The sequence below is a fragment of the Carcharhinus amblyrhynchos genome, chromosome 10 (genome assembly GCF_965287045.1).
Source record: "Carcharhinus amblyrhynchos chromosome 10, sCarAmb.v2.hapA, whole genome shotgun sequence".
NCBI classification, from domain to species: domain Eukaryota; kingdom Metazoa; phylum Chordata; class Chondrichthyes; order Carcharhiniformes; family Carcharhinidae; genus Carcharhinus; species Carcharhinus amblyrhynchos.
The window spans coordinates 79,065,458-79,081,551 of NC_137333.1; the positions used below are offsets into that span (position 1 = coordinate 79,065,458).

At 40.9% G+C, this 16,094-nt stretch overlaps 1 protein-coding gene across 1 annotated transcript in view; it reads left to right on the top strand.

Annotated features, from left to right (window-relative positions):
• The window catches only part of brca2 (BRCA2 DNA repair associated), a 103,181-nt gene that overhangs the window by 1,626 nt on the left and 85,461 nt on the right, over window positions 1-16,094 (top strand). The window contains exons 2-8 of the mRNA XM_080197444.1: window positions 3,554-3,696; window positions 3,884-4,123; window positions 8,166-8,268; window positions 12,012-12,067; window positions 12,251-12,291; window positions 12,363-12,474; window positions 15,110-15,162. Coding sequence (XP_080053570.1) covers window positions 3,639-3,696; window positions 3,884-4,123; window positions 8,166-8,268; window positions 12,012-12,067; window positions 12,251-12,291; window positions 12,363-12,474; window positions 15,110-15,162 — 663 coding nt within the window. The 5' untranslated portion in view covers window positions 3,554-3,638. The remainder of the gene's footprint in view (window positions 1-3,553; window positions 3,697-3,883; window positions 4,124-8,165; window positions 8,269-12,011; window positions 12,068-12,250; window positions 12,292-12,362; window positions 12,475-15,109; window positions 15,163-16,094) is intronic.

Here is a 16,094-nt window from a genome sequence, read left to right on the forward strand (position 1 = left end):
ACATTTTTCTAACTATGTCTTGTTTACGTTTTTTTCTATCTCTTTCACTTTTTGATTTCGCAGTGAATACTCTAACTCATACAATCTGAATTTTTCTCAGATTGTACGAGTTAGAATATTCATTGCAAAGGAATGCATCTTGAAATTGATTCACACATATCCTGATATACATGAAGAGGCCACTAAACTAAAATAGTTTTCCAGCAACTTCCAGTAAAAATGTCTACAGAAATTAACAAATAGTTCTATGAAATTGAGACCATTGTAACTTGCAGCTGATTTTATCCCATTCGATGCACTTGCAGTCTGCCGCTCTGGGCCCAGAATTCTGTACCCAAGCTATAGATAATGTTTCCAGTCACTTGCTGGTAAGCACCTAAATGGAAAGCTCTAATTTTTATCCTGTTCCCTTTCTCTTGGGTCACTGCATTGATGCATATAAAACAAATCTACATAAGCATTTCAAGGGAAAGGAATAGAAGGATATGTTGATAGGGTCAGAGAAAGAGGAGGAGATCTGGAGAGGTAATTCTGGCATAGCCAGTGGACCAAATAGCCTCTTTCTGTTGTACTATATCTGCTTGCTATTCTGTTGTATCACCAAGCTGTCATCATGCCAGGGAAGGCAAATCAGTACATTTTGGTTTACCTTTAGTATCGCCCATTATTTTTCTGCTCTTTGAGCTAATTCTGTGAAGATCAGTTTATTTAACTTCTCCATACTCTCTCATTTCTCTTCCTGTGCATGAATTTGCTACCCCCAAATTAGTTTCTTATTGCCTTCAAATTATTTTATATAAAAGGCTATTCTCATCTACAGTAACAACTGCGTTCAGGTAATTGACATCTTATGTTTGGTCACGTTTTGGCCGCTTTACTTTCACTGAGATAGACCCTGCTCAATTATATATTCCACCTCCTTCCCATTTCCTTCCCAAGCTTCAATATGCCAATCATAATCTGATATTGCCTGGCTTATTTACTTGTATTATCCTGGAACTATCTTCCATGCAGACATTTAAATTAGGACCAAGAGTAGGCCATTCAGTCCCTCGAATCTGCTCTGCCATTCAGTAAGATAATGGCTGATCTGGTTGCGGCCTCAACCCCACATTGCGCCTGTCCCTGAACCTTTGATTCCCTTGTTAATCAAGAATCTGTCTACCTCTGCCTTATAAATATTCATTGACTGCCTTCACTGATCTCTGGGAAAAATTCGTAACACTCAGAGAAAGAAACTCTTACCATCTCTGCCTTAAATGGTGAAAAAACTTATTTTTAAACTGTGTCCCTTAACTCTAGTTTCTTCCCCAAGGGGAAACATTTTTTCAGCATCCACTCTGCCAAGTCCTATAAATAAGATAATGTGTCAATCTTCTAAACACCTAATAACCTTCCCTAATAAGATAACATCCCATTCCCAGGTAGCAGTCAAGTGAACTTTTTGGAACTGCTTCTAACACATTTATACCCTTTCTTAAAAAGGAGGCCAGAGCTAAAGAGAGCTCTAGATGTTGTCTTACCAACGCCCTGTGGAGTGTGGCAAAACATTCCTACTGTTACATTCCACTCTCGCAATAAATGGCAACATTTAAATTCCCTTCCAATGCACTTGGTGTATCTATACTATTCTAGATTCATTTACCAAGAAACAGATCCCTTCACCTCAGTGCTCTGCAATCTCTCGCCATTTAAATAATATGCTGCTTTGCTATTCTTCCTAGCAGTTGAATAGGTTCATATTTCTCCATATTATACTCCATGTGCCAAACGTTTGCCACTCATATAATCTATCTCTATCCGTTTTACAGACTCCTTACGTCCTCTTCACAACTTACTTTCGTATCTGTCTTTGTTATTAGCAAATTTAACAACTTAGTCCCTTCAAGTTAAAACTTTCTTCCTTTCTTTCAAAGTCAGTTCAATTATTAATTCACAGGATTTGGGTGTTACTGGGAAGTCTGACATTCATTGTCCATCATCAGTTGCCCCTGAGAACGTGGCTCCTTGAATTGCTGCAGTTCGTTTGGTAATGATGCCCTCACATTCCTGTTGGATAAAGAGTTCAAGAATTTTTACCCAGTGATTCTTTCATCACTATATATTTCCAAATCAGAATGATGTATAACTTGGGGAATTTGGAAGTGGTAGAGTTACCCTGCATCTTTCTGCCATTGTCCTTCTAGGTTCCCACGGCTGAAACGGTTGCCACAAGAGGACACATGTTTAAGGTGCTGGGGAGTAGGTACAGAGGAGATGTCAGGGCTAAGTTTTTCACTGAGTGGTGGTGCGTGGAATGGGCTGCCAGGAACGGTAGTGGAGGTGGATTTGATAGGGTCTTTTAAGAGACTTCTAGATAATTACATGGAACTTAGTAAGATAGACGGTTATAGGTAAGTCTAGTAATATCTAAGATAGGGACATGTTCGGCACAACTTTGGGGGCTGAAGAGCCTGTATTATGCTGTAGTTTTTCTATGTTTCTATGTAGTAGGGTAAGTTTGGGAGGTGCTGTCAAAGCTTCAGCAAGATACCGCGTTGCATCTTGTAAATGGTACACACTCTTTCAGGCAAGTGGAGAAAATTCCATCACAGTCCTGATTTGTACATATAGGAGGTTGTTTGGAGAGTCACTGCAAAAAACATAACTTCTGAATTGCCCTTGTCACTGTATTGTTTGTCAGATTTGCAGCAATATCTTCCCTTCTGTTTTGTAGCACTTAGACTAAGCAGTTCTTCATCTTGAACTTGCCACTACTTTGATTTTCTCATTCTTTTCCCTGAGCTCCAGAAACAGACCACCCTTTACTGATTAATAATCATGCAAATGCTTTCTGCCTCTGTTCCTAGTCCAGTTCCTAATTCCAGTCAATAAAAAGTTGTTATTTAATGTCTGCTCCAGCAACCTACACCAAACTAATTCCTATGAAATACAAACTCTTGTCTCCTCAATATCCTCACATCAACCACTCATTACATCATTTTCTTGCCAATTTTGGCATCATCCTTTAAAAGCTACTGTCTTCACAAAATCTGCATTGAACATTCCTTTGTTTTCTAACAACTCCCTCATCCTTAATTTAAGCTTTCTCTTAAGTTTTTGGATGTCTTGCAACCCAAGTATGTCCTTGGCCCTCCCACCATGCTTCATTTGTCCCTCCAGTTCAAGTTTCATGTCAGTCAATATCACCAGGGTCACTGGATCAGTCACCAGATGGTTTGTGTGCCCATGACTGATGTTCATAGTTCTTCTCTATAGTCCTTCCCTGCCCAGTTTTCTTTATGGCCAGTCACTGGTCTGTGGATTTATTCAATACTATGGATTTTTTTTTAGCAGTGTGGTAGAATTTATCTAAGTGATCACTTAAGCCTTGTTAAAGGCTTTTTTTTTAGTAAAATGTAACATGGAGAAAATTATCAAACTTATTGTTATTTGCCGCCTTCATGGTGAGTTAGCAAGTACCTACAAAACTAATTTCCCATTATTTGGAGCTTCATTTTGCTTCTATGACATAAAAATTGGTTTGAAATTTAAATATTTTATGTTTTCACAGGAATGGCTGAATGAAAATGCATTCCAGTTTTAAGGGTCTGATCTGCCAGCAGTAGTGTTCTGTTAAGTTTACATTGTTGAATTAGATGACAGAGCAGAATTCAGGGAGGGCCATGTTTGATTTTACAGTCCTCTGTCAAGAAGGTAGGGAACACAAAACTTTACTGATATCTTAGTTGTTTTTGTGATATTGCTGTTTTACATAACTGCATTACATGGGTAAAACCTGTGACATGCATTTTTCAAGGTTACTGTTCTCTTGGCCATAACCATTTTGATTATCATGTTTGCTTTTGCATCTTTTATTTTAAAAAATTGTCCCTCATTACAGATTTGGGACCATTATGTCCGAATTGGTTTGAAGAACTCAGTTTGTCAGCATCTTCTAACCAGTTTAACCAACCTAGAGATGATGCTCGTTGCTTTACATCAAGTTATTTCAAAACTCCATGGCAGAAACCTTTGTATAGCCAGATTGATTGTACTCCATCAATCTTCAGTGACCTGACTTTAATAAGCCCCTTGGTATCCACCCCAGGAAAAGGGAATGACCAAGCATGGATGAAAAGAGGTAAGTTATCAAATCTCTGGAAAAAATCCAAAATAGTTACCATACTTAATACCTCAAGGATTCATGACTTTAGGGTTTCCAAATGCGCACATTAAATGTGACATTTTCTGATGTAGTATAAGTTGGGATGTTGTGCCAAATTACCTTATTTTGCAGCATATTATCCTCTGGTGCAAAAGACAAAATAGCTGAATGCAATGTTGCCATTTTTTCTTGAGAAACTTAAGCTGAAGGGCTAAAAACCATAATGCATGATATAAGTGGTTAAGAGAAACGAAAAACTGGGGTTAATCAAGAAGTAATGATTACATGTTTGGTGGAAAGACTGAGTTCCAGCAGTTTTAAAATCCTAGACAAGAATAAGGTAGAACAGAAGATGGTTGAAATACAGACACATTTTAAGGAGGAGAAAGACCACGTAGAATACTTAAAATTTCAAAGGAACAAGAAAAGAAAGGTAAAGTCTTGTGCAGTCTTTGATTTTATAATGAGTTCGGGGATATTGAAGAGGCAAAGGCATGTTTGGCATGAAAAAGGGAATCGAGCAATACAAGGCCATATGCTAAAGAAGGGTTAAAGATTAAGCAGTCAAAAATGAGAGGTGATCCTTGGTTGAATCTGTGAGAAACTATTGTCTTTTTGTGTGGACACCAAATTTTAATTGCCTGTAGACATATGTGGAAATTTGAAGTTGATAGCACCAAGAACATGGAATCTGAAAGAAGCTCAAAGGTTTGAGAGGAACCATTCTATCGTGAAGTTTTTACTTCCACAGGAACTTTTGAGTCTATTTCCTGTCCTGTCGCACTATGTAACTGTCCATTGAATGATTCCAGAGTTTTTAACCTCCTCTCCCCAATGCAGACATCACACTGCATGAAAAATGCTGTCGACATCCATCCTGAGTTTGTATTTTAGCAACTTAAACCCATGTCACCCTTGCCTTACAGTTGTTATTTAACTTGAAATGAACGTTCATTAACCTAGTTTATTTTGTAGCTCCATAATTTTATGAATGTAGAGTAGAAAGCCTAGTGACCAAACAGATAGCAATAGTGACAGACCATTCGGGTAATATTGTGAGTAAGGAACGGAGGGCGAGAAAGAGAGAACTTTAGAGATTCCTGAATTAGTGGAAGGAAATGTAAAGGGTTAATTCTGATGGGAAATAATGTCAGTAAAAAGTCTGGCAACACGAGGTTTTAGTCCAACCTATTTATTTGATAATATACTCACAAGCTTTCGGGGTTAGCCCCTTCGTCAGGTGAATGGAGAGTTCTGGCCTCAGACAGAGCATATAAAGCACAGACAGTTTAGAGATTACTGATTAGAATGCGAATCCTTACACCTAACCTGCTGTTCAAGACCTGAAGTGGCTGATAATGTGAGTGGAAGGAGCACTGATCACAGTTTAAAGAGATGTGTATTGTCTCCAGACAGTACAGTAAGTGAGGTTTTGCAAACCCAGGCAAGTCACGGGGGTTACAGATAGTGCGACATGAACCCAAGATCCCTGTTGAGACCGTCCTCATGTATGCGGAACTTGGCTGTCAGTCTCTGTACAGCGACTCTGCGCTGTCGTGTGTCGTGAAGGCCGCCTTGGAGAATGCTTACCCGAAGGTCAGAGGCTGAATGCCCGTGACCACTGAAGTGTTCGCCAACAGGAAGGGAACAGTCTTGCCTGGTGACTGTCGAGCGATGTTCATTCATCCGTTGTCGTAGCGTCTGCATGGTCTCCCCAATGTACCATGCTTCGGGACATCCTTTCTTGCAACGTATCAGGTAGACAATGTTGGCCGAGTTGCAAGAGTATTTACCATGTACCTGGTGGATGGTATTCTCACGTGTGATGATGGTATCCAACGCTGGCATACCCACATCAGGAAATAATGTCAACAGAAATGTGAATCATGTTAGCAATCTGATTAGGCAGATAATTGAAAGCAACTGGCAGATTCCATTATATTAGAATGAACTAATATAAGTAGTTTTAATAAAGAGGATTACCTTTGAAAATTTATCATGAGGTTGTATAAAGTGAATCCTAGAAATCCTACAGTTCTTAAAATTGGCCCATTGAGTCTGCACTAACTCTGACAGAGCATCTTATCCAGGCCCTGCTCCTATAAATTCCCACACATATCACATGGCCAATCCACCTAACCTACACATCTTTTGGATGGAAACTGGAGCACTCAGAGCAAACCCACGCAAACACAAGGAGAATGTGCAAATTCACAGTCATCCAAGACCAGAATTAAACCGCGTTCCTGGAGCTGTGAGGCAGTCATGCTAACCACTGCTCCCGTGCTGCCCATGAAGTGTGCACATCTTGAGGATGGTGAGATGGATATCATCAGACCCATTTATCCATTTGAAATACATCTAGTAGATCACATCTGATCACTTTTATTAACTTACCAGCTGTTCCCATTGAAAATCCTGTGTCCCACCATTCCATGGTGCAAAGAAACTTTTTAAAATCGAAAGTTCCAACAAATCTCTTTTATTAAATTCGATACTACTTTTTTCTTTGAAAATATAACTTCTAATCAATTAATGTTGCCTTCTCCTTTATTTGAAATGAACTGTATTATGGACCATCTAATTACACGGTCTGCTCCTGAGCCAAGCAGGCAGACATTTAACCTCTTAAGGGTCGGAAGTTTGTTAGTATGGCACTGTAATTATTTTGTAAGAAATATGAGAGCTATGTTAGAGTTTACTGTTTAGTTTCCTGTCCCTCCCTGTAGGGAAATGCAACCTGCTGTTTGGCACCGGTACCTAATAAGTAGACTGTTGGAACTTGTGTAGATGTTAGTGTGAATTCAGTCACTTTGGTCCATCTATATACAGCAATCATATAATTGTAATGTTAACTTAATGCTAACTTCATAGAGGTTTATAGCGTGGAGACAGGCCCTTCAGCCTAACATGTCCTTGTCGCTCAGTTTTTACCACTAAGCTACTCCCAATTGTCTGCATTTGGCCATATACCTCTATACCCATCTTACCCATGTAATTGTTTAAATGCTTTTTAAAAGACAAAATTGCACCCACCTCTACTACTGCCTCTGGCAGCTCATTCCAGACACTCACCACCCTCTGTGTGAAAAAATTGCCCCTCTGGACCCTTTTGTATCTCTCCCCTCAGCTTAAACCTATGCCCTCTCATTTTAGACTCCCCTATCTTTGAGAAAAGATGTTGTCTATCTACCTTATCTATTTCTCTCATTTTATAGACCTCTATGTGATCACCCCTAAGTCTCCTACCTCCAGGCAAAAATGTCCTCGGTTTATCTAGCCTCTCCTTATAACTCAAACCATCAAGTCCCGGTAGCGTCCTAGTAAATCTTTTCTGCACTCTTTCAGGTTTAATAATAGCTTTTCTACAATAGGATGACCAGAACTGTACACAGTATTCCAAGTGTGGCCTTATATAGCACATTTCAACAAGACATCCCAACTCCTGTATTCATTGTTCTGACCAATGAAATCAAGCATACCACCTTCACCACCCTGTCCACCTGTGACTCCACTTTCAAGGAGCTATGGACCTGAACCCTAGATCTCTTTGTTCTATAACTCTCCCTAATGCCCTACCATTAACTGAGTAAGTCCTCCCCCGATTCAATCTATCAAAGTGCATCACCTCACGTTTATCTAAATTAAACTCCATCAGCCCACTGGCCCAACTGATCAAGCTCCTATTGCAATCCTAGATAACCTTCTTCACTGTCCACTGTGCCACCAATAATCATGTTTCAGTAATGGCTATAATATCCTAGTCCCATGTATCCATCCATGCCCTGAATTCATCTGCCTTGCCTGTCAGGCCTCTTGTATTGAAATAAATGCAGTTTAATCTGAACTTCCCTTGCTCTCTGCCCTGCTTTCTCAGATCATTTGTCCTGTTATGTTTTGTACACTCCATGTTTTATTTCTCTTAGCCTTACAACAAGGCTGGCAATAACGATAACATTCATAATCATATTAAAATTGGGATCAATATAACAACATGGTTGCTTTGAATTTCCCCCAGCAAGAAACAATTATTCAACTGTGACGCAAGGAATTATACTTCCATACAAGATGAGAGAGAATGAGACCTCAAATCCAACTCCTGATGTTTCTTTAATGAAAAGGTATGTTCAATTCTTCTCTCGCTGTCTCTCATTTTAGTACAGCTTACTCCAGGCAAGTTTTTCTTCCTGCAAACAGTTATTGCCAGAAGCACTTTCCACCTGGTGGTGTGACCGATCAGATTTTCAAGTGTCAGTTTTATATTAATATGGTTATGAGGAGACCTAGTCCCATTTTCCCCATCTGTTGGGATGTTGATTCTGAGGATGGAAATCAGTGGAAAATCCAGCTCCTGAATTTTTAGTGCTCTCGTGGGGAGGCAGTGGCATAGTGGACCAGTAATCTGGAGATAATGTTGTAGGGATATGAGTTTGAATTCCACCATGGCAGAAGCTGAAATTGCATTCAATAAGAATTATTGTCTTTGAGTGTAATGACCATGAAACCATTGACAATTGTTGTAAAATCCTTCACAAGGAAGACAATTGCTGTTCTTACGTGGTCTGGTCCATATATGACTCCAAATCAGTACTTTACTGTGAGCAGTAAAGGATGGGCATTAAATGCTAGCCCAGACAGTGATACCCACATTCCGTGAATGAATTAAAAAAAGTTGACTTTTTTTCAGTCTGTTTCTCATCTCCGTGCTGCCCCTTGATGGTGTTGTCCAAAGGCACAATAGTTTTCAGATTTACGCCTGGTGTCCTGCATTCAACTCTCTGTAAACTTGAGGTTATCAAAACTAGGCTGTCCATGCCATAGCTCTCAGCAAGTCCTACTTCCCAATCACTTCTGTGCTTGCTTATTAATCGAGCAATGTCTTGATTTTTAAATGCTCATCCTCATTTCAAATCCCTTCATGGTCTCACACCTTCCAAGTCCTGGAATTCCCTCCAACCCCACACTGCAGAAATAGCCTTATTTCTCTGAAGCCTGTTGTGCATCTGCAATTTTAATTACTTTACCATTGATGACAGTGCCTTCAATTACCAGGCCCCATGCTCTTGAATATCTTCTTGTACACGTCTGCCTCTCTACCTTGCTTTTATCCTTTAAGAAACCCTTAAAACTCACCTTTTTAACTAAGTTTTTGGTTGTTTGACGTAATATCTCTGATGTGGCTTAGTGTTACATTTGTTTTATGATGCCTCTGAAGTATGTTGGCAAGCTTTGTTATGTTGAAGATGCTATACAAATATTTGTTGTTGGTTTGCCAGTTGAAGTGCAGCCAAGGAAAAACTAGCCCTTTTGGACTAAGAGAAGGAAGTCCACAATATGTATGTACAGGTCCAGTGGAAGGAGGTGACCTTGACTGTCAGTGGCCCCTCCAGTAACTCCAATGCCCTTGTTCACTACTAGAAGATATTCTGTGACCTCACTAGAATAGGCAAGTTAGGAGAAGCCAGTCAGAAGCTGAGCCATTTACTTTTACATGGAAATGTTTACACATTCCTTTGTTCACGTCTTCAAAGACTTGTATTTATATTGTACCTTAACATAGTTGAACATCTCAAGACACATCAGAGGAAATTATTAAAATTTGACACTAAGCTGCACTAAGGTGGGGGGGGGGGGGGGTGGGCGGTGGGGGGCAGGCAGTGTGGAGCGGGGTGGGGGGGCAGTTGACCCCCCCCCCCCCACCCCAAACCCACCCAAGAGGCTCAGATGCCAGGGGTGCCCCCGGGCTTTGGCAGCTTGGTAGTGTCAGCCTGGGTCCCTGGCACTACCCAGGGGCACAGTGGCAATGCCCAGTGGACACATTGGTACTACCCACTGGGCATGGGGTAGGGCCTGATGGGGCATGGCATCTGGGATAAAGATCATTGAGGGTTGGGGGTCCTGCAGTCACTCTGCAGTTGGCATTGGTGGGAGAGGGAGGCTAGCGATCGGGGCTGGCCATTCAGCTTTGGGGGAAGAGGGGCACAGGGGTGTCAAAGCGGTGCCCACACATGTCTGAGAGACCGTGATCTCTGTGGGTGTGGGGGAGTGGGTAGCGCAGTGAGAGGGCTGGTATTGCAGGGCTGGCCAGCAGCTGGGAGGCTGGCAGTGGAAGGTTACTGTGTATACGCCGATCTCAACACTGACAGATTGGCACATAGTGGCCCACTCTGCGCTATGCTGCTGTCTTCCTGGGTGGGAATCACCACTGCCCCCTGATTTTAATCCAGACTCTCTCTAGTGCGCTCAGTGTGTGGAAGATGCTCTTTGAAACTCCTGCTGAAAAAACAGCATGATTTACTCTGGTTTTTACATGAATTCAACACTTCGAATTTTTTTGGGAGAATTGCCCCTTGTGAATCTAACCATATCTATATTCAAGAGAAAAATGCTCCATCAATCGTCCTCATAGTAAAGAACATAAGAAGTAGGAGCAGGAGTAGGCCATCTAGCCCTTCGAGCCTACCCCGCCATTCAATAAGATCATGGCTGATCTGAAGTGGATCAGTTCCAGTTTCCCGCTTTCTCCCCATAACCCTTAATTCCCTTGCCTACCAAAAACCTATCAACCCATGACTTAAATATATTTAGCGAGGTAGCCTCCACCACTTCAACGGGCAGAGAATTCCAGAGATTCACCACCCTTTGAGTGAAGAAGTTCCTCCTCAACTCCATTCTAAACTGCTACGCCCCTTATCTTGAGGCTGTGCCCTCTAGTCCTGCTGTCCTTTCTGAGCGGGAAGAATCTGTCTACGTCTACCCTATCCATCCCCTTCATTATCTTATACGTCTCTATAAGATCCCCCCTCATCCTTCTAAACTCCAACGAGTACAGACCCAGTCTATTTAGTCTCTCTTCATAGTCAAACCCCCTTATTTCCAGTATCAGCCTAGTGAACCTCCTCTGCACTCCCTCCGAGGCCAAAATATCCTTGCGCAAGTGCGGCGACCAAAACTGCACACAGTACTCCAGCTGCGGCCTCACCAGTGCCCTGTACAGTTGCAGCAAGACCTCCCTACTTTTATATTCTATCCCCCTCGCTATAAAGGCCAGCATCCCATTCGCCTTCTTGATCACCTGCTGCACCTGCAGACTGGGTTTTTGCGACTCGTGCACAAGGACCCCCAGGTCCCTCTGTACCATAGCATGCTGCAGCTTTTCGCCCTTTAAATAGTAATCCCTCCTACTATTATTCCTGCCAAAGTGGATAACCTCACACTTGCTAACATTGTACTCCATCTGCCAGGTCCTCGCCCACTTGCTCAGCTTATCTAGATCCCTCTGCAGACTTTCCACACCCTCTGCACAGTTTGCTTTTCCACTCATCTCTTGTGTCGTCAGCAAATTTCGACACCCTACACTCAGCCCCTCCTCGAGATCATCTATATAAATGGTAAATAGCTGAGGCCCCAGCACCGATCCCTGCGGCACTCCACTAGTTACCAACCGCCAATCAGAATAGCACCCATTGATACCAACTCTCTGCCTCCTATTAGTCAGCCAATCCTCTATCCATGCTAGCACCTTACCCCCAACTCCATGCCCCCTAACCTTCTGAAGCAACCTTTTGTGCGGCACCTTATCAAACGCCTTCTGAAAATTGAGAAACACCACATCTATTGGTTCCCCTCTGTCTACCTCACTAGTCACATTCTCATAGAATTCCAATAAGTTTGTCAAACACGACTTCCCCTTAACGTATCCGTGCTGCGTCTGCTCTATCAAACAATTCTTCTCTAGGTGCCTCACTATTTCTTCTTTGAAGGATTCCAGCATTTATATAGAATATATATAGAAGCTTAAGAATATGACATGCAAATTCAGCGAAAAAAAAGACTAATTCACTTTTGTTTTGCATCATTCTAGCCCTGCTCTCTTGCAGAATACTTACAAGACTCCACAGCGTCCTTATTCTATCCAAGGTGGGTATAAAGAGAAATAAAAAGATTAAGTCTGACAAGTGAGAATAAAACATGAACTATTCACACAGAGAATTTAGCAACTTATAATCTGAAATACACTTTGATGCAGTTATCAGCAAAATGTTAATTAGATTTATAAGGTGTACAAATTTTCAACATTTAAAAAAACATATTTTCTTCCAGATGATGGGTGTTCATTTTTTAGTCCTCCAGTATCATCTGAGGTAAGGATTCATTTATTTCAGCTTTTTTTTGCTTTCAAAGGAAAATATTGCAAATCTTTTTTCTTAACTAGGTCATGTCAAAGATTTTGGAGAGCCTTGGAGCTGAACTGGACCCTGATATGTCTTGGACGAGTTCATTAGCAACTCCTCCATCATTGAATCCAACAGTTATTATATGTAAAGGTGAGTTGTGAAAACAGTTTCAGCCTCAGATGCTTTTTATTGCTACCAGTTTTTAAGTGCCCAGATTATCAATTACAAAAAGACAGATGTTACTGTGATTTTTTTCAAGTTTAATTCAGCACTATATATTGAACACCTCTAAATCAACCAATGAAGTTGTTGGGCATTATAGTAAATCAAATATTTGCGGATTACGTACATGATCAGCATTCCAAAAACCACTTTGAAAGTTGACATTTGAAAGTAATTTTGGATTAGGCCCATTTTCTATTTTAGAACAAATATCTTGTCATCCTCTTTTTTTAATTTGTTCATGGGATGTGGACGTTACTGCTGATCCCTAGATGTCCCTGAAGGGTAGTTAAGAGTCAGCCATATTGCTGTGAATCTAGAATTACATATAGGCCAGACCAGGTAAGGATAGCAGATTTCCTTCCTTTCCTAAAGGACGTTAGTGAGACATGGGTTTTTCTGGCAATTGACAATGATTCATGGTAATCATTAGATTTTTGATTCCAGATTTTTATTGAATTTAAATTTCATCATTTGCCCTGGTGGAATTTGAACCCAAGTCCCCAGAGCATTATCCTGAGTCTCAGGATCACTAGTCTAATGATAATACCACTACACCATAGCCTCCTGTATGTTTGAGTGAATTGATTGAAAGATTTCAGTTTTGCAGGAAGATGAGGAACGACCCTTCCATTAAGTAGGATAATCTAGAAGAAGACTGTTAATTTTAGAATTAGAGCTCAGCTAATCAAATGCAAATTCAGAAAAACAATACACAAGATCTTGAAAATGTGGAACTCTGTTTCAGATGACCAAAGATGCAGACTCAAGTAGGATGTTCCAAAGGGACATTGACATCTGCCTGGCAATATGCTATTGTGGGATCCAGCAGGATGCCACCATGAAACACATCTATCCCTCATCTTCCCTGCGTGCATTCAGCAGGGTCTGCTCCCTTTGTGATACACTGGTCCACTCCTCTCTCATACCTAACTCCTCATCTCCTTCCCTTGCAATCGCAGGAGATGCAGGACTTAGCCCTTACCTACTCACCATTCAAGTCGCCAAACATTCCTTTCGGATAAAGGAATTTTCCACTTGCACCTCCTTCAATTTGGTCAATTACATTATCTATTCCCTATGCTGTTTCACTAAATTGTGAACCCTTGGAGGCAGTACATTGACTTTACATTTGATTCGACTCTGGGAGAAGAATGTTAATCTATGATGAGTAGAGTAAGCTAAACTAGGTCTATATTCTCTGGAGTTTAGAAGGATGCAATGACCTCATTTAATCAAACAAAGTTCTGAAGTGGCTTGACACTGCAGACACTGAAATGTCGGTTTTCCTGCCTAGGGAATCTAGAGCATGGGCACAGCTCGGATTAAGAAGTCGATCATTTAGGACTCAATTGAGTAATTGTTTTCACTGTTAGTGTTGTAACTCTTTGGTATCCTAGGCCCAACCATCATCAGCTGCTTCATAAATGATGCTCTCTCCATCATATGATCATGGAGATGTTTACGGATCTTGTTAAGCACCATTTGTGATGACTTATGGATACAAAATGTTTCAGTATCCTATGCAGCAAGACCTAGACAATATTTAGGCTTTAGCTGATAAATGGCAAATACCATGCAACAACCATTTCCACCAAGAGAAGATCTTCCACTAACATTCAGTGGCATTATCATCGCTAAATCCCCCACTATCAACAACCTGAGGGTTATCATTGACCAGAAATTGAACTGGACCAGCCATGTAAATACTATAGTCATAAAATGAAGTCGTAGGCTGAGAATTCTGAATCCCCAAAATCTATGCACCATCTACAAAGCGCAAGTCAGGAGTGTGTGTAGGAACACACTCCACCTGCCACCATCCAGAACAAAGCAGCCTGTCTGATTGGCACCTCATCCACCATCTTGAACATTCACTCCTTCCACCTCTGAGGCACAGTGGCAGCAGTGTGTACTGTCTACAAGATACACTGCAGCAACTCACCAATGTTCCTTCAACAGCACCTTCCAAACCTGTGACTTCTACAGTCTGGAAGGACAAGTGGAGCAGATGCATCTGAGCACCACCACCTGTGAAATCCCCTCCAAACCACACACCAGTTGGAACAGTTTCACTGTCCTTTGACTGTTGTTGGTTCAAAATCTTGGAACTCCCTCTCTAATAGCTTTGTAGATGTACCTATGCCATATGACTGCAGTGGTTCAGGGTGACTGCTTGCCACCAACTTCTCAAGGGCAGTAAATGCTGGCTTAGCCAGCAATGCCTACATTCTGTGAAATACTACTTCAAAAAAATTCCCCTCATGCAGGGGAAGTTTCATGTTGTGCTTTTTGTTAAGCAGTCTTTGATTTGGCTATTTCAGTTCTACTGGTTCTCCTCCTTTGTTTAGATTGTTCTGTCTTTTGCAGGTCTTCCTGCTGCACAGCTCATGTTCTTAAATCACAACTGTTGCCTAGATTCTGACCTCGTGGTGCACAGAAATAGGTACCTTGGTATTGAGATGGGAATGTTTGAACTTTGATTTTAGGAATGAGCGACAGGAAAAGCTAAAAAATAATAGATTCACATATTTCTTCATGAATAATTTATTGTGTTTTTCAGCCAAGGAAAATGATTTGCACCAAGACAAACCTAAGGAAGTACAAGTGCCTTTGGTAAGCTTGTCTGTCCGTTTGAGCCTATTTGGTATGAGTATGAAAGTTTTATCTTTTATAAATCTAATTTCAATATGAACACATCAAAATCTTTAATGATGGGAGGAATTTTTTTGGCATAAGTGGCTAAGATGACAAGTAGTTGTGCTTATTTAGCAATAAGGGATGACAATTCCTCAGCACAGATTTGCATACCGTGAAGATACTGTGCCTTTGAAAAATGTGTTTGTGTCCTGTTTCTTCAGATTAGGCTTGATTAAATTGATTGACAGGAAAAATTATTTGACTGGGTGGGATTAAGCTTGCGCGGAGAAGTCAAGTCAGTTGCTGCTGGGATCTTTATAGAGGTAGTTTTCTCTGTATCTTTCTCTGTCTGGATTTGGAGACTGGGATGTGCCAGGAAATAAGTCTCTTTCTTTGAGGCTGCTGTATGGGAGTCAAAAGATGTGACATCCTATATCTGTCCACAGGGACTAAAAGGTTGGAAATCTAGCAAATACGTGAGCCTTTTTTTGTGCTAACTTAGTCTGAAGTGAGATTTATGTCTGTGGGGTTATTGCTTACATTGGAATAATATAGATAGTTAGCTGTTAAGAATTATAAACTTAAGTATTTTCAATTGGTAAAAGTTATGCTAATTCTTTTTGTTGTATTTTAACTGTGTTGTTAAATAAAGTTTGCTTTTGTTTTAATAAGTTTCCTAGTGGGTCAGTTGAATCATACCTGGAATGAAACACATTATGCTCATCCTAATGCAAAAATCAAAAACATTGGGGTCCAAGCTAACTTAATAAAATACCTTGGAGTGTCTGATGTGGCTGTTAACAATTTTCATGCTGGAATTGAACCTGCTAGTCATGCCTAGAAGTCACCCCATGTGCGCTCTCTCTGCTCTGTTCCACCGCCACCCGCTCACCCGTCTGCACCACCAT